General features: G+C 41.6%; 1 protein-coding gene across 8 annotated transcripts in view; it reads left to right on the forward strand.

Moving 5' to 3' along the window:
* FBRSL1 (fibrosin like 1) overlaps positions 1–25,422 on the forward strand; it is a 754,265-nt gene that overhangs the window by 112,079 nt on the left and 616,764 nt on the right. For all 8 annotated transcript variants that reach the window (XM_073628367.1, XM_073628336.1, XM_073628382.1 and 5 more), the window contains exon 2: positions 15,223–16,146. In XM_073628367.1, the coding sequence (XP_073484468.1) occupies positions 15,859–16,146 (288 nt within the window). In that variant the 5' untranslated portion in view covers positions 15,223–15,858. The remainder of the gene's footprint in view (positions 1–15,222; positions 16,147–25,422) is intronic.

Genomic DNA, 25,422 nt, shown 5'->3' on the forward strand with positions numbered 1-25,422 from the left:
TAGTCACATGACCCCCACCCCCCTGTGTCAGCCAGCGCCGGCTGCAGGGAAAGGAGAGAGCGCTCTGGCAACGGCTGATCATGCCTAAGAGCATGAGATCACCCATAGGGTGCAATGGCCTACCTGTCGTCTGTGCTACCTCCTCTCCCCTGCAGCCAGTGTAGACTGACACAGGAGATCAAGTGATTATTGCGGCCAGAAAATTGGTAAGTATACAGATCTTTTTTACACAGGTTAGTCAGAATAGGTGTCAGTAGGGGAGAGGGCATAGTTTTAAAATGAGATGGTGCCTGGAATTCCACTGTAATGCAATGGGGGTTATTTACTAAAGGAAAATCCAATTTGCACTGCAAGTGCACTTGGAAGTAAAGTCTCTGTAGATCCGAGGGGGACATGCAAGGAAAAGAAAAAACAGCATTTTAGCTTGCACATGATTGGATGATAAAATCAGCAGAGCTTCCCCTCATTTCAGATCTACCCTTTAGATTGAGAGCAACTGCACTTCCAAGTGCACTTTCAATGCAAAGTGGATTTGCCTTTCGTAAATAACTCCCAATGTCTGTTTAAAAGAGAAGTATGGCCAAAGCCTTTTCAGCAATACTTCTCTTCTGGGTCATAGGAGTGCACTTACATTTGATATTACCCACTATCAGCTGACGTCACAGAGCTCCTCCAGACTTTGGAAGGATCTCGATCATACTGTCAGAATCCACCCAAGTGCGCCTGCCCCCCACCCTCAAACTTTACTGAGTGAGCAGAGCAGTGACTGACAGAGAGCTGAGCGATCAAAAAGTCGTGTGATCGCTTGGTTCTTGGGCTACGAACTGACGGGGTCAGCTGCAGCTTCAGACCGATGCTGCAATATGGAGGCAAATAGGTTTGTTTTTGTTTTTTTATGTAGCCCAGACTTTTCCTTCACAAAGCAGTGAATGTGACAGTCGCTGCAGGTGTATCTTCCTGGAGCGTGTGTTTTAAATTACAATGATTAAATCACATGCCAGGAACATCACTGCTTTATAAATATGTGCCTAGTCTTATTTCCACTTTCCTGTTACTGTACAGTAGTTTCCTATAGGGCTTACATAGCTTTGTGTTATTGTACTGCTTTTGGGGGCACAGTAGTATAAAGAGATGAAAGTGTAAGACTTAATTTGGGCTTATAGTGATTGTAAAGTCTTTTTTTTTCTATATTATAAACATTCTAAATAATGAATGTTGACATACATTTAAAAATGGTGTCTGAAAGTAGTTGTGAATTGTGAGCTGTGGTTAAAATGTGGTCTTTCCTTGATGTACATGCAGCTGTGTTGTGCCATAAAACAGCTTGTTGTAAGAAGAGTAAAATCTAGAGCAGATCATTTCTGAGATTAGCCACTTCCTTTTTTTTTTTCCCCTTTTCACATCTCCTCGTTACATTTTTTCAGAGCATATGGAAGTAAATAATGAGATCAGCCTATATTACAATATATGTTAGATGAAACAAGGATGTCTAAAATTCTCAAACTGTAATATGTAGATTGGCGAAAAAAGAAAAAAAATATGAGTAAATTGAGACTGATTGTGTAGCTTTATTTATCAGCTCTCAGCCTTAAATTTTTTTGACAGCTTTATGGCGGTCACAGTTGCAATCCAGGTCAGGAGGCACTTCTTCTCCCTGACAGAAATGCTACGGATTTTTATTCACCAGTAAAAGAGTGACACTTTGCTCATCCAGTCAACTCAAAGTGATCTGTGCAAATTGCTGCCCTGCATAACAATCATGTTGCTGGCAAGTTGTCACCAGAGACCCTGGCCTCAAACTGACTAGCATATCGCCATTGCTTTTTGGCCTATCTTTGCAAAACCAAACGCTCTTTATTTTAAATGAGAGATACTATCAGTGGCAGTCCATCCATTAGGGGCGCAGGGGCACCGCCCCTCCTATCCATGCGTCTGGCCCCCTAACCTACATGCAGGGTGCCAGACACATGGATTCCAATGGGGGGGGGTGTTTGAAACACGTGATTAGAGCCAGAGGTTGTATACGCTATATTTTTTCTTTAGTTGCTATTTTTTTCTCCCACGAAAGTGGAGTTACCCTTTAAAGCAGTAATGGTGACATGTAGGCCTAAGGATATGTTTTGGCAACCACCAGAACTTAGACTACATTAGTCCCCTACCTGCTGCTTACAAGATTTATTGAGCCCCACAAGCACTTGGCTGTATTGCTTTGCACATAGTAAAGCATCTGAATAGGACCAGGTCCTATTTCGATACTTTGCACTATGCTACGTGAAATCAACAAACTCAGCCCAGTACAAGTGGGGCTCAGACTGGGGGGCTAGCTTTAAATCAGACCTATTTTTAAAATCTAAAGTTTTCCTGTGTAGCAGAGAATCATTGGCATGTATTTGAGAAGCTCTTCTCAGATACATGCCAATGATTCTCTGCTACACAGGAAAACCAGTAAGAACAATATACTTCCAGCATATAATTCCAGTTTAGAAGCAGCAGAACTCATTTTCTCTTGTGACAGAACCTTCTGCTCATCTAGGTGCTTTATGAGAATTTGACATTGGAGGCATATCCTGCCCACACCTGCTTCTAATTATTAGATTAGATTGATGGCTTCATTGGGATGAGGGGGTCTAGGAAGAGCTGGCTGGTGACATTTTGAACCTCCACTAATATGGCAGATGCCTTATACCTACTCTGGAATGAATAGAAGTGGATCTAAGCAAAAGAACTACCAAAAAAAACTTGATTTTTACATGTAGGAGCAAAGTGTCAGAATTAGCCTGGATGAGAAGCGATTAATAAAACAGACACTCACCTGTCCAAGGATCCAGTTCCGTCCTCTCCCGGGCTGGTTCTTTACCTGTCTTTTGGGTCCCCAGCACTGGCATGTTAATTGTGGGCATCCGGCTTTGATACCTTGCTGCCAGCTGGCCACTGCACAACTATGCTGTGCTTTGTGAATGTTCCCACAGCCTTCTGGGGCCTGTGACATGTCCCAGAAGGTTGCGTGCAGGAGAGCTTCCGCTCGGATTGCCTAGGCAATATGAAAAGGAGTGGGTACCTGTCAAAACTAGGTACCCGATTCCCCCCCCCCCCAAAAAAAAAAAAAAAAAAATATGTTCCACCATTGGCAGAGGAGGGGAGGAGGAAGAGACTCTGAAGCTGCAGGTTGAAGAATCGATTAATCAAAATATGTTTTTTTATATTGAATGTGAATGAGGTCTAAGGCCCAGTTCTCACCAGTCACATTCATTCTGCTGGCACACTACTGTAACACAAAGTGGTGCAATGTGGTGCCATTCTTTGTGTATGACAGCCTGTCACACCTTGCCCACAGACATGCATTGCAGCACACCATGATGAGTGGTAACACAATGCTGTGCAATAATACAGTGTGACCAGGCCCTAAAGGAAATTGATTAGGAGAGAAATTGAGTGGTGGCCATTGCAAGTATTTATTTCTGAAAATGCTAGTAGTCTGGCTGTTAGGCTGACCCTCTGACTTTGGTACTTTTAGTCAATGGCTCAGTACAGAGCAAGTGAAGTCAGTTTGATCTCCTAACTTATTCCAGGTCAATGACTGGAAATACTGAAAACAGAGTCAGCCAACTAGCATATCAGAATGATACAAGGAATGGCAGCTCCCATATTTCTCTCATTAAAAGGTTTGTTTTAAAGGAGAACCTGAAACAATACACAGAATATAAAAATAAGGTGAGAGCAATTTACCCTTTTGTTGTTTTGGATGCACCATTTGAAAGAAACCATCCTTTGGGCCTGTAGCAGGAAGTGAAGCCTATCTAGGTGTCCTGCTTCTGTGTAATTTTGGGTAGTACTCCATAAGGTGCCAGCAATGAACCTTCCCCCTTCACTTCCTTTGATTAAAGGAAGTTGTATTCAGCTGCTGTGGAAGAGCTCACAATCAGAAATGTCATATCATGTAAGTTTACTGGAGAATTCTGTAATCATTTCTTGAACATGACTTTGCATTTCCTGCAAAACGTTTCCTTGTTTTCCCTTTTTTTTATTGGTTATGCCACTTCTCCAAATAACACCCACCATTTTTATGTGCTAGAGACTTTTATGACCTGTACCGTTTGCCCCAGGACTCGTCCACACAGGCTTTCACTAGTTCAAAGATAATCATGCTTGTACAAAGCATTTAGTCTATGTTCAGATGTTGTTTCAGCTTCTGTCCAGTTCGCACAGCTATTGCACATGCAAGTAGAAACTATTGTGGCAAATCGTCTTTGTGCGTGCAAACTATGACGCTATGACCAGCAAAATGTAGACATGAATACTGAGCCGCTTGACTCAATGCATCCTTTCAGTCCCAAAGGTTGGATGGTGCTTGCTAGGTGCTCAAAACAGCTGTTAACGCGGTTGTAAACCCTGACATGTACCTAGTGAAATGACCAGCATTAGGTAATACACAGAGATGAAACAAATCCTCCTACTAGTTCTAGGAGCAGGGGACAATGACCTGAAGTCTTCACACAGCAGAGACATCTCTGAGCCCTGATTGGAGGGCACCCCCAAAGCCCAGCCGTGGATAACAGTCACAGGTGGAGTGCTGCAGCTCCCGGCCCCGTCACTCTTGGTGTCTGGAAAAGCTGCTAGAACCAAGTCATGCTGATAACAGAGGAACTGGGTGTTTTGGAGAGAGACAAGTACACACTATAGAAGGATAAGCTTTTTTTTTATATTTCATGTCTGAAGTTTACAACCACTTTAAGTTCCCCCATTCAGTGTCAGTGTGAACTTTAGCAAGCTTCAAGCAGCTTTCTTGTCTTTTGAAATCTGTTATGAGAGAACAATGGAAGCTGCCATTGCTGACCTCCTTTTGAAAATGCATGTGCCCTGGCTGTGCGCCAATGCTGTCTGAGTCGTCTAACTGAAACTTGTATACAGGTAAGGAACTCTTGACACTCATTTACAGTATGCATATTCTAAATCTCCGAGGGCACGTTCACACCATCTGCATTGATCTGCACAGACAGGGCTTCTATGTACCCTATTCACCCCACAACTCTGGTTATGGTGGGTTGCAGTATCTTTCATAAAAAGGAAGCCATGCTGCATCTTTACACAGTGCAACTCACTGAACGCCATCGCACAGCAGCACGTCTCCCTTCATAGAAGTGCCATTTTGGGACACTTATATATATATATATATATATATATATATATATAAAAAAAAAAAAAAGCAAGCAACACAAAGTTCTTCCCTTCACAACAAACACCAGCTTGCTCCATTTTAGAATGTGCGCTGATGGGAACAAGTACTAAGGTTTCACACAGCCAGGCAACTTGAATTTTTGGAAGGCAGCCTTCATATTTCCGTTTAAATAGTTTTTATTCAGTTTTAACAAGTGGATAAAAATTCAAAAGTTCTGCCCACGCAGGGGCTAGCATTGAAGTTGGAACAGGTAAGGGCAAGGATAAAGTGACGCAAGTAGAAAAAAATGCAACAGTATTAAATATTTCAATCGTGACAGAGTCACTTTGCAGGCCCCTTCAAATACAACCTGGGTTTAGATTTTAACAGTGGTGCTTTGTGTAGATTTAAAGCTGAACTATGGGCACGATAAAAAAAAAAACAACATACGATGGGGTCTGTCACTAGCATTTACACAGCAGTTTTTGCATACGAGTCCCTCCTGGAACATTTTATTACCTGTTGATCCTGGAAGTAAAACTGTTATTATTCCACTTCCTAGGCAGGGAGACAATGCTGTTGCTTCTGCGGTGAAACCAAACAGCAGGGTTGCCACCCTGTGAACAGGATAACAGATCTACTGAAGGAACAACATAAAGTGCTGTGTGAATGTTAGTGCCAGACTGCATCATTTATATTGTTTTTTGATTTTGCACCTTAAGGCTGGGTTCACACATATGCAACGCCAGACATTGCATGTGATTCGCACCGCATTGCTGTGCACATCACATTCGATTAAATTCAAATATAACTGCTGGCAGGGAGAGGAATCCCCAGGTTCTGTAAGTGTGTGTGTGTAAGGGGGGGTTGGGGATTGCTGTGGACCCTAAAATATGGGTGTAACATGAAATGTGGTTTTAAAGCCCATTGGGAAACTTAAAAGTTGCAAAGGCTAACTGCTCGTTTAGGTCTAGGTGACTCGTTAAAGGGTAAGTTCACCTTTCAGAGCCTGTTACACATTACACCCATAATTCAGGTGCAACGTGCTTCAGATCTACCCCTCCATGTGACTAGCACAGCTATGCGGGGCTCTGTCCACACAGCAATATCATTTATTCACGGTCGATCTGTGAATGAGAGAACTACAAGTGTACCATCAGCCATTGCGGCTGGTGGCTTGTAGTTTTCAGTGAGCTGCCTTGTAGTTCATTCACAAGAGCTGCAGCTTGTAAACAGTCAGTCTGCATTGGAGGTATGGGCTGAAAGCTGCAGGGCATGTCTACAGGAGCCTGACATTGCACCTCTAATCCACTGATCATGGGTGCAATGCTTTGCAGACTCCTGAGGGGAAAAAAATGAATATGTGTACCTTTTCCTTTAAAAGTATGTGCATTTATTTTTCTTTTTTTTCCCAAAGGTGAGCTTAGCTTGCCAGCCCCCTTCAAACAAAAAAATGTAAAGAGCATCATGGACACGTAATTTCAGTTCTATGTGTTTTTATTATCAGAGTAATAGACATTATATTGTGTTTGTGTATACTAATTATTTTAGTGTAAAAGAAAATGCCATTTTGATCAAATTGTAAGTCTTTAAGACCTTTGCTTGGTTTGAAGGAAGTTTTAGTAATGGATAGTTACATTGGCAGTATTTATACCCACAACAAAGGGCCCATGCACAAGCACATGATTAGTTCCCATTAGAGCTGCCCGATTAATCGTCAAGAATCATTATCACGATTTTTTTCCCCGTTGCGATCTTGACTGAAGTGTTTCACAATTCTTTCTATGCAAAGAATTCTCTCTGCTTTTCTGAAGCCACAGCCCTCAAAAGAAAGGATGAGAAAAACCGGGCAGTCTGCCAAGAATCAGAACATTCTTTATCAGTTGCACTTAAGTATAAACCTTCTAACAATTTGTCAAGGAATAGACTTTGGGCTCTTTCACACGGGGGATCCGTATGTCCTTTTTTCATCCTTCCATTTTCGGATGAAAAACGGACATACATGTATCCCTATGGAGCGTCGGATGTCAGCGGTGACATGTCCGCTGACATCCGACCCGCTCCGATCCGAAAAGTGTAACGGAGGAAAACCCTACTTTTCCATCCATTTTCGGATCGGATCAGGTGACGACGAACACTACAGTCCGTTATCATCTGATCCCCCATAGGGGAGAGCGGCGCTCTGACAGGTCCGTCGCTGCACAGTGTGCAGCGATGGACCTGTCATCTTCCTGCTCAGCGGGGATCGGCGGAGCGATCCCCGCTGAGCAAGCGGGTGTTCACGGGGCGGATAATCACTGATCCGCCCTGTGTGAAAGAGCCCTTTGGGTTGATTTACTAAAGGCAAATCCACTTTGCACTACAAGTGCACTTGACAGTGCAGTCGCTGTAGATCTGAGGGGAAGATCTGCTGATTTTATCATCCAATCGTGCAATTTAAAATGCAGTTTTTTTTTTTTATTTTCCTTGCATGTCCCCCTCAGATCTACAGCGAGTGCACTTGTAGTGCAAAGTGGATTTGCCTTTACTAAATAACCCCCCCTTGTGTGTAAGTGAAAAAAGTATAACCACTTAAACACTAAACCTTTTTCTGACATTTGTTGGTTTCAAGTTAAAATCTTTTTTTTTTTTGCTAGAAAATTACTGGTTGTTGCAATATTTTATGTCACACTGTATTTGCGCAGCGGTCTTTCAAATGCAATTTTTTTGGAAAAAATTATTTAATGAATTAAAAAAAATAAAAAATCACCGGTAAAGTTAGCCCATTTTTTTTTTGTATAATGTGAAAGATTTTACCATGAGAGAATCGTGATCTTTTTATTCTAAGCAAAAAAAATTGTGATTCTCATTTTGGCCAGAATCGTGCAGCTCTAGTTCTCATTATGGTTGCTGGATCAGGTTGTCAAGGAAATGCAATGACATCACATGTAAGAGCAATCTGCCCGCTTGTAGTACACACCACTCATTTTTCTTTTATGAATTTTGGAGCTACCAGGCTGTATTATGTGGCACAACTTTGAGAAGGTACTTAAACCACTAAATGGCACTTATTTGCTATTACTGCCCAGTGCCTAAAAGCCGTGCTTTCCTAGGAGGGGCCCTGGAGTTCAGTTTAAAAAAAAATAAATCAAATTGCAACAAACTGTGATGCCAGTTTACCATGGTACGCTTTTGTATATGTTAACCAGCATGTCACATTTCATTGCAAACAAGATGTCAGACTGTAAAAGATCTTGCACTTACTGGACACAAGAGACAAGCTGGTGTTGCGTTCTACATGCGATGCTTTCCCCTGTGCATGGTAGATGTGGCACCATGGGTATCTGATGTGGAAGAAATGTGGTTATCGTGGTGGTTGTCCCATTAAATCAAGTGTTCATTGACAGTCGGTTAACATTTGCGGTACACTGCCATATTTAATGTGCGGCATGAAATGAGATGCATAGGAAAATGTTTTTAAATAACTTATGCTATCAGCACAGCACTTAGAAATGTATCCCGCTCAAAAGAGAATACAGCAGAAGGATCCAATTTAATTATTTAAAATGTACCTGTGGAAAAGCTGAGTGAAAGTGCCCATTCATTTCCTATGGGTCCTCAACCAGCATCAAGACAATGTATCTGATATGCCTGCACAGAAGTGCGAATCTGCGTTAACTTACGAAAACTGGAGCAGCTCTGCATAGAAATCAATCAGCTTCCAGGTTTTAGTGTCAAAGCTTTATTGAACAAGCTGAAGTTAGAAGCTGATTGGCTACCATGCACAGCTGTACCAGACTTTGTACTCTCCAGTTTTAGTAAATCAAACCCATAGTGTAGCCGGAGTTAGTTGAGTTCATTTTGCAGGCTTTTTTTAGTGTTTTTGCAGGAATCTGAGGCTTGTGTTATTTTTAAATTTTTATGAAAAGCTATTTACAAGGAAAAAAAAAATTGCGTTTCATGCATTTTTTGTAGGTGCTCCCAGGTCTGTTGGTGTCAAAATGTTTGAAGCTTGTAGCTCAAAAGAAGTTTGTACATTTTGAGCTACAAGGTCCAAGTGGAACTACAACTCAGGTGTCCACAGGCACAAGTGAAAGCCATGGGATTTTTTATGTTTAGCGTTTTAGTTTCAAGCTACAAATGCTTTAGTGTAAATGGGGCCTTAGAGCCCATTGATACTTTTCTGATGTGGTGTGTTGCAGTAATTGTGCGGCTGACAATGGGGTTCATTTAACAAAACTGCAGAGTACAAAAAAATCTGGTGCAGCTGTGCATAGTAACCATTCATCTTGTTCAATTAAGCTTTCTATGCAGAGTTGCACTCTCCAGTTTTAATAAATCAACCCCAATGCAGGTTAATACAACACACAAGTATGAAAAAGTGTGAATGAGCCCCTAGGTGTCTAACATTTTGGGCCGTTCTCAGGAGTTGTAAACCCTCAAGGTTTTTTACCTTTATGCATTAAGGTGAAAAAGCTCCTGTGATGCAGCAGCCTCCCCCTCTTTTTACTTACCTGAACCTGGTCTTTCCAGGTACAAGCACACCAGCTCCAGCTGGTGTCTTGGGTCCTGATTGGATAGATTGATAGCAGCGCAGCTATTGGCTCCCCCTGCTGTCAATCAAATCCAATGACGCGGGAGCCGGGGGGGCGATTCCTGCTGTCTGTGTCAATGGATGCAGCAGCAGGACACAGGAGCGCGCCCACACGAGAGCGGCTCTCCAACGGGGCACTCGAGAAGAGGAGGAGCCAGGAGCGCCGCTGAGGGACCCCAGAAGAGGAGGATTGGGGCCACTCTGTGCAAAACCATATGCACAGAGGAGGTAAATATGGCATTTTTTTTTTTTAATGAACCTTTACAGTACATATCCTTAAGGCTATGTGTCCATTATTGCGTCCCCAAAGTCGCGCGATTTACACCGCGACTTTGCTATGCGATTTGTCATGCGACCGGTGAGAACAAGTCTCACCGATGTCGGAACAAAGTAGTGCAAAAACCTTTTTTGGAGTCGCACCAATTAGAACAGGGACCATTGAAATACATGGGTTTTGACTTGTCATGCGACTTCACATGTGTCAAGTCGCACAACAACTTGCAGTAGTGGAAACAGAGCCTTAAAGATAAACTAAGGCTGGCTATACATTATACAATTTTCCTTTAGATTTACCAAAACCATATAATATAGAGGTCAAACCTAAACACTTTCAATTTGTATGCAATCAGGCAGGCCCTTGTACTACATAGTTAAAGGTAAACCTAAAGGAAATTTGTATAATGTATGGCCAGCTCAAAATCTAAGCCTCACCGTCTAGCTCTCTCCTCCCTGGCCTGCCTCTTCCATTCATTGGAGTTAAATTCTTTCAATCATGGTGGATCAGAATCACATGTGGGTGTTATCTAGGGCAGTTTCCATGCAAATGCAGCCTGCCTATGAAGGCCCACTCATCCAGACTGATCTCGTCCCTCAAGGCATTTGACCTTCACATAACTCCCCCCCCAAAACCAGCCCACTGCAAGGCCGAAGGCTCTTGAGAGGAGTAATGGGACAGGGTGCTGTCATGTTTTCAGCAAACTATGTGCAGTACCCTGCTTGGTCCATCCCACCAGTCATGATCTGCCTGCATTACATAGAGATGTGTAGAGATCTAGTACTTACATCACTAAAATAAGGTATGTAAAGAAAATGGGTTTTATTTATAAATATAATTGATGATGGGAAAGGGAAGGAACCAGTGAAGGTAAAATATAAGCAGATTAAACTTCAGCTTTAAAAGGTTAGTTCATCTTTACTGACTTCTGCCACAAACCTCTCTATGCATTACAGTGTTCTCAAAACATTACATGCAGCGCTTTTTGGGTAAAAATATGCTTACTTTTTTTTTTATTGCCCTCCTCTCTGCCATTTAGGCTTGTTTCACATATATGCGGTGCGGGAAATGCAGCGAATCCTGAGCATTTCCTGCACCGCACTGAAATCGCACTCCGTTCATGCGATTTGCTACCGGTGTCAAAGTTAAATTAATGACGCCCCAAGCCATGCAGTGCTTTTCATCCCTTTGGTAGATGTGCTTGCAGGAGACCACGGGCAAACTGAAGCTTGCTTGAATTTTGAAAACCATACTACACTAAGCCTCCTGTGTGTGAACTACACTATTGAATGTACATGGTACAGAACTCATTGTGCAATAAAGTCCACTAAAATGTCAAGAAGTGACTGAGCCCCTAGATATAATCCTGGGGTGATCAATAGTGAAAATAATGACTTTATTTTGATAAAGGGTGGATGTGTTGAAAATAATGTACTAATTGTGGTAAACCTCAAACTTTATTCCCCCAACAACCAGTTTGTTTCTCCCTTAAAATCATTCTAAAGTTTTTTTTTTTTTTTTTTTTTTTGTAATAAACATACCATACTTACCTGCTCTATGCAATGGTTTTGCATAGAGCAGGTCTGAACCTCCTCTTCTGTGGCCCCCGCTGGTGCTCCTGGCTCCTCCTTTTCAGCGAGTATCCCTATAGTAAGTGCTTTAAATGGGGGGCAGGGCTGAACCTTGCTCTGTATGTCTATGGACACAGACAGCGCAGCTTGGGTTTGAGCCTGCAGGTGTGCTACTATAGGAAGCGGCTTCCTATGGTAGCACACCAAGAAGAGTAGGAGCCTTTAGCACCGGCGGGAGGTTTGTGGGGGCTCTGTGCAATACCAGGTAAGTATAACTTGTTTATTATTCAAAAAGAGAAAAAAAAATTTACAGGCAGAGTAAGTCCGCTTTTCATGGAAAATTAAAAAAACGTGAACCAACTCCTCTGGACTTCATTTCATATAGCGGCTGTGATATCCCGCTTTGCATATGTAGTGGTCCATACACTGCAATACACAACCCCAGAGTGAATATCCAGCTTGATGCTTATAATGGCAAGCGTTTATTGGTCAGTGCACCCATGTGACTGCATTGACCAATGAGAGGCAATTCTTTCTTCTAGAACACCTTACCTGAGGAGGAAGCCTGGGATGCACTTCTCATTGGTTAGCACAGTTACACGGCCACACTTACCAATGGGCGAACGTTATGATGGATGCTTACTCCCAGCTTGTTTATTGGGGGGGCAAGATATTTGGAGTCATTTGACCTCTTCATTTTTTTGTGAAAAGGTGAACTTGCCCTTTAAGTATTCTACTCTGCCCAAAAGGCCTGTACACATGATCAGAAAATCGTACGAAAAATATCGCTTTCGAAACGATTGTATGATAATCTGATCATTAGTACACAGCTTTCAAGAGACTATCACAACAGTTCATCCGATATTATCTGATGGGAGAAGCATGAAGATTTTACTTGTATAATACAGATTGTACAATTTTCTTTTAATCAATACAGTTGTCATTCAAAAATACAATACAAATACTCTACAACACATTACATCACTTTAATTGTGTCATATGAGAATTTTGGTAACTTTAGTAAACTCTTAATTTTCGATATTAGAGATTAGCATGCAAAAAAACAAAAAAAACAAAACGGATGATTATTCATCCAATAATCTCATTTGGTGTGTACCAGGCATAACTAAAAGAAGCTGCTGTGGTTGCTAGGGGAGAAATACAGTCATGTGACCTGCGTTCCATCCCTCAGACCATACGTGACAACCTGGAAGCTTCCTGATCCTTTCCTCTACATACACTATATTGTCTAAAGTATTGGGATGCTTGCCTTTACATGAAATTTAATGACATCCCAGTCTTAGTCTGTAGGGTTCAATATTGAGTTGGCCCACCCTTTGCAGCTATAACAGCTTCAACTCTTCTGGGAAGTCTGTCCACAAGGTTTAGGAGTGTGTCTATGGGAATGTTTGACCATTCTTCCAGACGTGCATTTGTGAGGTCAGGCACTGATGTTGGACGAGAAGGCCTGGCTTGCAGTCTCCGCTCTAATTCATCCGAAAGGTGTTTTGTTGGGTTGAGGTCAGGACTCTGTGCAGTGCAGTCAAGTTCCTCCACCCCAAACTCAATCATACATATCTTTATGGACCTTGCTATGTGCACTGGTCTAAATCATTTAGTGGAGGGGGGATTATATTGTGGGGTTGTTTTTCAGGGGTTGGGCTTGGCCCCTTAGTTCCAGTGAAGGGAACTCTTAAGGCATCAGCATACCAAGACATTTTGGACAATTTTATGTTCCCAACTTTGTGGGACAGTTTGGGGATGTCACCTTCCTGTTCCAACATGTCTGTGCACAAAGCAAGGTCCATAAAGACATTGATGAGCAGATTTGGGGTGGATGAACTTGACTGGCCTGCACAGAGTACTGACTTCAACCTGATAGAACACCTTTAGAATGAATTAGAGCAGAGACTGCAAGCCAGGCCTTCTCGTCCACATCAGTGCCCGACCTCACAAATGCACTTCTAATAGAATGGTCAACCGTTCCCATAGACACACTCCTAAACCTTGTGGACAGCCTTCCCAGAAGAGTTGAAGCTGTTATAAATGCAAAGGGTAGGCTAACTCAATATTGAACCCTGCGGACCAAAACTGGGCTGCCATTAAAGTTTGTGTGCGTGTAAAGGCAGGTGTCCCAATACTTTTGGTAATATAGTGTATGGCAGCTCTGTGGATTTGTGGGTTGAGTAAGCAGCAGTTTGCGTGCGTGGGGTACTAATGGAGGGTGTTGTGGGTCCTTATCTGACAGTACATCAGGCTGATGTGGGAGGGAGATCCAGAATGTTTAGATCTATTATTATAGGTGTGTGTGTGTGTATGTATATATATATATATATAATAAAATGTATGTGTGTATAGTATATGGTATAGATCTTTTCCTCTACATGTGATATTTTCCATATATACATATGTTTCAGATCTTTTCCTCTACATATGGTAGCTCTGTGGATTTTGTGGGTTGGGGATGAGCAGCAGTTTGCATGCCTGGGGTACTAAAGCTGGATTCACACCTATGCATTTTTAGTGCTTTTTGCATTTTGCACTACAGTCCATGTAACATGGTTTCCTATGGAACACGTTCTGTAGTGCAAATCTGCAAAATGCAAAAAGCACTAAGGCTTGATTCACACCTATGCATTTTTAGGCTGGATTCACACCTATGCATTTTTAGTGCTTTTTGCATTTTGCAGATTTGCACTGCAGTCCATTTAACATGGTTTCCTATGGAACACATTCTGTAGTGCAAATCTGCAAAATGCAAAAAGCACTAAAAATGCATAGGTGTGAATCCAGCCTAAAAATGCATAGGTGTGAATCAGGCCTCAAGAACATAGAATGGTTGGAGTTATTATTATTATTATTATTACTACAGGTGTGTGTATGTGGGTGTGTGTGTGGGTGTGTGTGTATATGTATGTGTGTGTGTATATATATATATATATATATATATATATATATATATATATATATATATATATATATATATATATATATATATATACACATACATACATACATACATACATACATACATACATACACAGTAGGTGGTATAGATTGGTAATAATGAGCATAATGGAAATCATCTTCAACAAATCTGGGGGTCCCTTCCATGCAGGTTTGATTAGAGTTTCTAGTGACTGGTTGCTATGGTTATATGGGGGCAGGCAGTATAGCCCCCATTATCATGTGTGTTGGTGACATGACTGCTGTACATCCACACAGAGGGGAGAGCAGTTCCAGCCAATCAGGTTCCCCCGCTCATGCTTCCAGTGCAGTGTGGGAGAATGTGATTGGTTGCCGTGGGTAACCAGCGGTGTTGTGTTGATGTGTGACGGGCAGGGCTAGGCTGTGCTGATCGCGATGATCGTGACATCGGAGGGGGCTCTCTCTGATTGTACAGCCCTTTGCAGCGATCGGCTCCTGCCAGCAGCGGGTTAATCGCCGGAGCCAAATCTAAACTCTAATAAAGTCGCTCACTTCCTCTGGTAATTACAGGCTGGCGGAAGTACGTCAGTTATCTGCTTTGGGCTTTTTTTTCTGCTGCACTGTACAATTCAGAGAGAAGAACATTTCCTCCCCTTCCTCCTGTCTCTTTAAGAGCTCCGATCGCTGATCTAACGTGTCCCCCGTTTGTGTCTTGTTGTAGGATCGGACGATCGGTGACCCGGAGGAGCGGGGGAGGATCGATCGGGACCGAGAATGGATGGGATGTGAGGAGGAGGACAGAGAATGGCACCGAGGAGGCTCGGCACTCAGCGCCTGTGATTAGGATCTGGGCTTTCTTCTCTGGATTCCCTGCATCTGCTGTCACATTGATCCACCGACAGAAGAAGAGAAAGAGATCTCCATCAGTGGAGGGGTGTCCTCCCACCATGAGGGATTGGTGACCCCCTACCAGGAGGAGGATGATGATACTACTGCAGCCTCTACACCATCTGGGGCAGGCTCATGGCACATCCACCCTTCATTAAATGGCACCCAAAAGTTCCACTCACACCGGCTACTAAGTAGCAGGATTGGATCTGGGCGCAAGAACCAACACAAAAAAAAAGAACTGTCACTTGTTAAAGGCTCTGTGGATTACTGAGAAAGTGTCTGGATTGGATCTTTCTATCCAGATCTGTCCCACAAATCACCCCCTTCCCACAAGCCGTCAGTGTCTCCTCTTCCCAGTATCAGTTGTGCTTAGTAATTGGATTTGTGGATTCAAGGTCACTCATTGGAATTTTCCCTGTGGATTTATAATTAGCGGATTTTTTTTTTTCTTCTTTATCAAGAGACGATGGATGTCAAAATGAAACAGCAAAGCAGGAGATCCAGGTCTCAGAGGGACAGGGTGAGGAGAAGAGACCCATCTGTCAGGGATCCCCGAAACCAGAGCCCCTCCTCCGCCTCGGAAGCAGAAAGGGGCCTGGGAAAGGAGAATTCAAATCAGAATGGTAAAAATCCAGTCGCTTCAGCCAGAAACGCCAGACCGCCTAGACGTAAAAGGCGAGAATCCAGCTCGCAGGAGGAGGATATAATTGATGGCTTTGCAATTGCCAGCTTCAATACCTTGGAAGCCTTAGAGGTAAGAATGGGTCATGTCATCTTTTGGTTGATGCATTGGTTATCTGGATTGATCCTCAGTCTTCAATGCTGCTCCTCCTTTCCTGTATTTTATAATGTGCCCAGAACAATGCTTTATGCACTTGAGATGAGCTATTGCTTGGGTTGCAGTTTAAATCATGTTTTGTATACATAAGGGAAGTGTAAAAGGGCTGATAGGATTTTTTTTTTTTCTCTCCAGTCGCTTCTATAATCTGATGCATGGCCTTGCTTGTACAGTTGCCTTTTGTTGCTTTGTTTCTTTTCAGTTTTGTGTTAATTTGTGTCCCTTTATGTAACAAAATGCTCCTTCCAGCTGACAAGTGTCACTCTGCTGTTGCTGTGTGCACAGATTGTTTCTTATCTGGAAAATAGAAAGCATTTTATTGGAAAGAGGGATATAAAATGACAGGTCGGTCCTGATGCACAGATTTATGTTCTGATTCTGCCTATCCGTGGGACACGGAACTGTCAGTTAGTATGGTGTACTTGATATTGGTAATGTCAGCTGCACCTTAGAACTCCAGATTGCAGCATCATGGTGGAAGTGATGAACATGGTTGTTTGGATTATGGATAAGAGAACAGAAAGATGTTGACAGTATTTGGAGACACCTTCAGAAGCTGGCACTAACAGAGTGCCACTTGTCTGAGTGTATATTTCAATACAGCAGAGTTTGGTAATGCTGTGATATCTTTACTGCAATTGTAGCTTTTTAGTCTTCTTTGATGATCCCCATATATGTGTTAGGCTGGCCATACATTATTCAATTTCCTTTAGATTTACCTTCAACTATGTAGTGCATGGGCCTGCCTAAATGCATATCAATTGAAAGTGTTTAGGGTTGACCTCCTATTGTATGGTTTTGGTAAATCTAAAGGTAAGTTGTACAAGAAATTTGTCTAATGTATGGCCTGCCTTACTCTTGCACCTTCACAATCCATTAGGCCTGATTCACACCTATGCAGGTTGTAGTTTGCATATTGCAGGTGCATTTTGCATTTTTCAATACGTGCTTTTCATCCATTGAAGTCTATGGAACCAAAAAAGCAGAAAAAAGTCCCTGGCCCTTTCCATAAAATGCACAGATGTGAACTTCATCCATAGGAAACCATGTTAAATGGACTGTAGTGTGTTTCTGCAAAACTGAAAACGCGCAAAAAAAAAATGCATAGGTGTGAACCAGGCCTTAAAGCTAAATGATGGAAGTAATAGAGAGATGGCGCCATGTTGGTGTGAATTCCAAAGCTTTGCTGCTTTCTATAGTCACCTGTGCTGATCCTTGACCTTGCTCCCCAGGACCTATTTAGAATGTGCTAAATTACTTCATATTAGCTGGTCTGTTACTGAAAATTGAGGGCTATTTTGCTTCGTTGTTGAAAAAATTCTACTTTTCAGAATTTCAAAGTGTTCACTTTTACAGAAAAAATGTAAAGGTGAACTAACACTATAGGCCCTCCCCAGACCCCTCTGTACCCCCAGGGGTGCTGTTCCCACAGAGCTGGTCCAGCGGTCCAGAGATTTGAAGTCCCCACTCGTTTCCCTCTTCTCCGTGCCTCGCTTCTGGGACAGATTAGAGCGATTCACTGTGACAGTGCTGACCAATCAGAATCGTTCTAGTCCATTGTCCTGAAGTTGCACAGAGAAGAGAGAGAAGAGCAGTGATTTCAAATCCCTGGACCCGCTGGAATGCAAAACTTTTTTAGTTTTAGCCCAGGTTCACACTGGTGTGACTTGTCATGCGATTTTAACAATTCCAAATCGCATGACAAGTCACAGCCCATTGCCGACAATGGAACCTTTTATATTACCGTGACTCATGTCACACCAATAATGAAAAAGCACTACTTTTTTTACCAACTTCATTGGGACTTGCATGGACTTCTGTTAAATGAAGTCGCAAGCCGTATTGAAATCGGCAGTGCAAATCGCACTGACGTGCATCGGTGTGAACCGGGGCTTAGAGTGGAGAGGGATCAGAACACCTATCAAGGTTTTATTGCTGTCTGTTGCACCATTTGGGAGATCCACCCTCTCTAACTGTCCTGTTTACCATTGTCACCGAGAGTGGAAGAAAATCCCAAATTTTGGGTTTCACCAGAACAGAAATAGAGGGGACACAAATTATGATGACAAGCAGGGATTTCCTCTTGCTGCCTGTTTTGGCTAAGGAACAGGAAGTGACGGAAAATCTCCCCAATGGGACACAGATGCTGAAAAAAATGTGACGGGTTATAAACCTTAATTACACTATCCAAATGAAAGAAATAAAAACTGTTTTGCCTTTTTAGTTTTATTTTATTGACAATGTTATTTATGTAGAAGTGTATGTGAAGATCTAAGGATATTGAATTGGATGGGTTTCTTCATACTTGTTTATAACTGGTTTTATTGGAGAAGACTTGTGGTTTAGTGAGAAGATGAGATTGTTTTAAAGGTGGCTGACATGACCTTGTATAGTGCTGATGATAAATACCCCTTTGTTACCCCGTTCTCTTCTTCTGATGTCCCCCTGAGAAACTTTCACCTTATTTTTGTATTGAATGCTCTTTTATAGATGTGTGTTGTGTGTGTGTTTTTTTTTTTTTTTTTTTTTTTTCATAAATGTGGATTGTATTATTTGTAGTGTTTTTTTTGTTTACAACAATAAGTTGCTTGTTTGTGCATATACTATGTGTTCACTTTCTACATATTTTAATTTTGTGAGAAAACATCAATTCAGAATTGAGTCGACTCTACATGGTATTCTAATCTCCTAAATTCTCCCAGAAATATTGTCATATTTGAGTGCTTGTGCTGTGTAATTTTAACTTTGTGTACCTTTTTATAGCTTCCCCTCTGTTCAATGTTATGTGTCCCAGTGTATGTTCTGTATAAAAAATATGTTGCTGTATACCTTATTTCAGAGCGCTGCTTGGCGCTCACGTGACCGCCCGACCACTCTTTTCCCTCCAGCTGACGTCAGTGAGGAATTCTCAGCCCCTCCTGCTGTACTTCTCAAATTGGGAGAGGAGAGTGGCGGGCAGTCACATGAGCGGCGCTCTGAAATGAGGTATACTGAATATTTCTTTTGGATTGATTTTTATTATTAATGTTTTAAACACAACATATTCCACAGAGCTGAACTGGCTTTAATGGAAACACACCTGACACAAATACACTATATTGTCAAAAGTATTGAGACACATGAACTTTAATGGCGTCTTAGTCTGTAGGGTTCAATATTGAGTTGGCCCACCCTTTGCAGCTATAACAGCTTCAACTCTTCTGGGAAGGCTGTCCACAAGGTTTAAGAGTGTCTATAGGAATGTTTGACCATTCTTCCAGAAGCGCATTTGTGAGGTCAAGCACTGATGTGGACGAGAAGGCCTGGCTTGCAGTTTCTGCTCTAATTCATCCCAAATCCGGTTATGGTCAGGACTCTGTGCAGGCTAGTCAAGTTCCTTCACCCCAAACTCGCTCATCCATGTCTTTATGGACCTTGCTTTGTGCACTGGTGCTCTGTCATGTTGGAACAGGAAGGGGCCATCCCAGCACTGTTCTCACAATGTTGGGAGCGTGAAATTGTCCAAAATGTCTTGGTATGCTGATGCCTTAAGAGTTCCCTTTACTGGAACTAAGGGGCCAAGCCCAACTCCTGAAAAACAGCCCCACACCATAATCCCCCCTCCCCACACCAAATGATTTGGACCAATTGGGTTGTAGTGCCATGTTTGCCTTGAACAAGTCAGACCTCATTATCAAAAGGTTTCTATCCACAGAACTACTCCTCGCTTGATTTTTTTTTTTTTACAGTTATCAATGACTTCGATAGACTCTAAATTCATGAAATCCTAGGAGGTCAGCAGTTTACAAGATTTTGCAGCCACCACTTTTGGTGCCAGTGAGGTCATGCAAGTTCAGATCCTAGTTCGAGCCCACCTGAGTGAGGCCGCCAGGAAGCTGTTGCTGTACTGGGCCAATCATAAACAGCCCAGACACTCCCCACCCCACAGCCGCATGTATTCACGCTATCTATCTATCTATGTATGTGTGTGTGTATGTATGTATGTATGTGTGTGTATATGTGTGTGTAATATATATATATATATAATATATAATATATTTGCGGCTGAAGGAAGGGGAATGCCCAGGCCGCTTATGATTGGCCCAGTACAGTGACCGATTCCTAGTTCGAGCTCACATGAGTGAGGTCACCAGGATCTGAACTTGCCTGACCTCACTGGCACCAGAAGTAGTGGCTGCAAAGTCTTGGAAACTGCTGATCTCCTAGGGTTTTCATGCATTTAGAGTCTAATGACTTCACCGAAAACTATTAAAAAAAAAAAAAAATCAAGCGAAAAGTAGTTCTGTGGATAGAAACCTTTGATAATGAGGTCTGACTTGTTCGAGGCGAACATGGCACTACAACCTAATTGCAGGCATAGGATGGGCTAGAGCTCTCTTCACTCACAGTGACTGACAAGCTATCTCCAATCCACACATAAAAGTCCTCCTATGTAAGGTGAAGTCAGCAACCAGGTGAGTACTGATGATAAAATCAAACTTTATTTAATCCAAAGGAGTACATACGTTGCAAAATAGAGCCAACACTGACATGTTTCACCCACAAGGGCTTTAAAATGTAAGTAAACCCTCCTATTGTTTTCAACCAAGGAAGCTGCCATCTGTGCCTCTGTTTATTCTACAACTTCCATGATGATGCACATGTGATCAGTTATGACACCAGCCATTGGATGGTTTGACAGTTTGAGAGCACAACCAATGGGAGTGTTATGCTGGAAATGAAACTGTTTTATGGATGGGTTTATTTCTGCATTTAACTATAGCTCGTGATTAAAGGGGTTGTAAAGTCACAAGGTTTTTTTATCTTAATGCATTCTATGCATTAAGATAATAAGCCTTCTGTGTTCAGCGGCTCTCCCCTAATAACTTACCTGAGCCCCATCTCTGTCCAGCGATGTCCACGAGTGTTTCGGCCGGCTGGGAGTCTCCCTCCTGATTGGCTGAGACACCGCAGAAGCGCCATTGGCTCCCACTGCTGTCAAAGTTAGTTTGCCATTCAGGAGAGAGAGAGGGGGCATGGCAGAAACACAGCTCTGTGCCTGAATAGACTCCCGGGGCTGCTGCTTGGCTTGGGTGTCCCCATAGCAAGCTGCTTGCTGTGGGGACACTTGACAGGAGGGAGGGGCCAGGATCACAGAAGAGGAGAATCCAGGCTGCTGTGTGCAAAACCATTGCAACAGAACAGGTAAGTATGACATGTTTGTTATTTTCATAGAAAAAAAAAAGGAAGACTTCAGTATCACTTTAGGGCCCTTGTGGGCTGATACATGTCAGTGTTGGCTCTGTTTTGTAACGTATGTACTCCTTTTGGATTGAATAAAGATTTATTTTTCTTCCTTTTTTTTTTTTTTTTTTTGTTCAAATTTTTTATTTATAAGATGGCAGTTTCCAACAATGTAAAACATTACAGTAAAACCAGATATAGGGGTTTGTTTACTAAAGGCAAATCCACTTTGCACTACAAGTGCACTTGGAAATGCAGTTGCTGTAGATCTGAGGGGGACATGCAAGGAAAATAAAAAACAGCATTTTTGCTTGCACATGATTGGATGATAAAATCAGCAGAGCTTCCCCTCATTTCAAATCTTCCACTCAGATCTACAGTGACTGCACTTGCAAGTGCACTTAGTGCAAAGTGGACTTGCCTTTAGTAAATCAACTCCACTGTATACTCCAAGTACAATGGATAGTAGTAAACTGCCCTGGTGTGGGTGCACACAATTATAGATGGCTATCGTAAAATCCCCGAAGGCTGGGGGCTCAGGAAAACAACACCAGGCTGAGGGCCTCACAGTGATTGTGGACAGTGAAGGACACTGCTTTACCATTTGTTCTCTTTTTATAGAACCAGAAAGGAAAAAAAGGGGGGGGGGAGCAGGAAAAGGGGGGGTGAGGGGAATAAAGGAGGGGATGGAGGTGGAAAGATGGAATAAAGATTGATTTTATCGATACTCACCTGGTTGCCAACTTAGCTTACATTAGAGGATGTTTTAAAACCCTTTCATACAGCCTATATCATATTATCTATGGTAAGTTATGCGTTCTTTTTGATCTTTGCTCTCAGACCGGTATCAGTTATCTGTTATTGCTTTGTGTGGCATTCTATGATCCATGATTGGTTTTGTACCTGGAATGCCACGTTGTATGTTTATAACACGCTCCCAGAATCTTTACTTCTAAACCTTGCCCAAATTGTGCCATGTATGTACCTCCTCCGGTGTGTTGTAGAAGTCATAGGCACACGGTAACAGGCTTTAAACGATGCCTGCCGTAATCGGTTTGATTTGCACTTTCAGCCTTAATACAGAGCTTACCTGACTGCTAAGTATTTTAGGCAAGTCATCATTGCTTAAGTAAACAACATTTGCTAAGTAAACATTGCTTGTTTCTACAAAGTAGAGGGGAATGTTTATTTTTTTTCAAGCCTTTTCTTTTCACAGTCTCTGAGCGGCTCCAGATTTTCTCCTCTTACATTAATCCTTCTGTTTCCTCTACATCTTCTCCCCAATACATAAACTCTGCCTTTTGCTGGCCTGTGTTTATTTTTGCTCCCCCCCCCCCCCCCCATCTCTCCCCTTTTACTTGCATGTGCAAAGTCATAAATCACACAGTGGATATGCTGTCTGTGAAAGGTTATGTAACTTGGTGGCTTTATCCGTGCTGAGCTTCTTCCTCGGTGACATTCTGCCCCCAATAATAAAGGAAGACTACTGTTGTCAACAAGATCCAGAGAAGTCATGTTTATATAGGATGACTCTCATACTCGCACTACTAAGGCAGAATCTGTGGTCTTTGGCGTTTACGTATCTGTAAATAGTTTATTATAGTCAAATATTTTTCTATGAGGCAGCCAATACATAGGAAATCTATTCTTCTTCAGCAATAACACTGCACTATAATAAATAAAAACATTGTGATCTGCTGCCCGCAGTGCCATGCCTCCATCCAGATACATATCAAAACAAAAATAAAGAATTTTTGCCATGGGACTTTAAATGAGGCATAATACATAGATCATAAAATATCAATTTATTGGATAGGACTTGACACACATAAAAGTTGTTTGAAATAGCAAGCCGGTTAATAACATACATTACAGTATGAATTACATTCAGTAGAAAATATGCATCAAGCTGATCTACTTCTCCCTATACAAGTTTGACACAGCCAGGTTGTTTGAATTACAATACAAAGGAGGACATCCTTCAACAACATGTTTCGTCAATATATTTCACTTCTTCAGGCGTGGATGCCTAACAATTTGTAAACTGAAAAACTGATAAATAAATTTTATTGTAACGCTCCCTAAAGATACGGGGAGTACAGATGCTATAGATGTATATGTCCTAAATGAAAAGGGACTTGCAAATCAGCTTTTCTACACCCCTAATTTTGCTTCATTATCATTTTTCTTTTTTTTTCTTATGACTGAGAAGATGACAATCATAGTGCAGTATTATTAAAACAAAAGCGAAGAATATTTTTCCATGGGATTTTAACTGAGGCATGATACATAGAAATTATCTATCTAATAAATTGATATTTTATTGACACATACATATAAAAGTTGTTTGAAACAGCAAGCCGGTTAATAACATACATTACAGTATGAATTACATTTAGTATAAAATATGCATCAAGCTGATCTACTTTCTCCCTATACAAGTTTGACACAGCCAGGTTGTTTGAATTACAATACAAAGGAGGACATCTTCTAACTCAATGCATTTTGTCAATATATTTCACTTCTTCAGGAGTGGATGCCAAATAACATGTGATCTGTAAACTGAAAAATGGATACATAAATTTTATTGTAACAATCCCTAAAGATACGGGGGGTATAGATGCTATACATGTCCTAAATGAAAAAGGACTTAAAAATTATTATTATTATACAGGATTTATATAGTGCAACAGTTTCACAGCACTTTACAAATTTGCTTGAAGCTTGATCTGGAATAACATCTCTCATAATGGTGACCACTGCTTAATTTTATCCCTATAGTGGGGTCACCAGTATTGTATTTGTAAAGTGAAATCATATCCCCTCTCAAGCATCTCTTCTCCAGAGAGAGTAAGTTCAGTGTCCTTTTTCATTTAGGACATATACATCTATAGCATCTGTACTCCCTGTATCTTTAGGGAGTGTTACAATAAAATGTATGTATCTGTTTCTCAGTTTACAGATCACATGTTTGGCATCCACTCCTGAAGAAGTGAAATATATAAATGAAATGCGTCAAGTTATAGGATGGTCTCCTTTGTAATTCAAATAATATGGCTGTATCAAACTTGTATAGGGAGAAGTAGATGCATATTTTATACTGTATGTAATTTATATTGTAATGTATGTTATTAACCGGCTTAATATTTCAAACAACTTTTATATTTATGTGTCAATTTTTTATATCTAATAAATTTATATAATTTTTTTTATCTATGTATCATGCCTTATTTAAAGTCCCACGGGCAAATGTTCTTCGTTTTTATTTCAATAACACTGCACAATGATTGTCATCTTCTCAGTCATAATACATATGAAGTCTGCTCTTCTTCATCAATAACACAGCACTATGATTGTCATCTTCTCAGAAGTCATAATCGCTGTATTTGAATTAGTCACAAAAGTTTCCCTTTAAGTAATATATAAACTATATCAAGCAAGCATGTAAAGAACAGAGGAAATTCTTACTTTTCTGCTGCCCACACCTCTGAACTCAGCTCCTTCTTTAGAAATGGTCCCATGAACTCCGCTGGGAAACCAACACTTTCGGGAGTGTTGTTCTTTGTGGTTCCCCACAGTTCTTAAAGAGGAGCTCCAGCCCCAAATAATTAAAAGTCAGCAGCTACAAATATTGTAGCTGCTGACTTTTAATATAAGGATAATTACCTGCCCCTGGATCCAGCGATGTCCTCACCTGAGCCGATTCTTCAATCGGCTTTGGTTGCAGGCATCGGCATCTTCATTAAGGTATACTGACTGTGAAGCCATGTGACTTTACAGCACGCTTCCAACTGCGCATGCACGAGTTGCGCTGTGCTTTGTGATTGGTCCCGCATTCTTCTGGGACCTGTGATGTGTCCTAGAAGGCTGTGGGGGAAGGACGGGGGGCCGAACTTCTGTTTAGATCACCACATCGATCTGACCGGAAGTGAGGGAGTGGGTACCTGTCAAAATCAAATGTACCTAATG

The sequence above is a fragment of the Aquarana catesbeiana genome, linkage group LG01 (genome assembly GCF_042186555.1).
Source record: "Aquarana catesbeiana isolate 2022-GZ linkage group LG01, ASM4218655v1, whole genome shotgun sequence".
In the NCBI taxonomy this organism is placed as follows: Eukaryota; Metazoa; Chordata; class Amphibia; order Anura; family Ranidae; genus Aquarana; species Aquarana catesbeiana.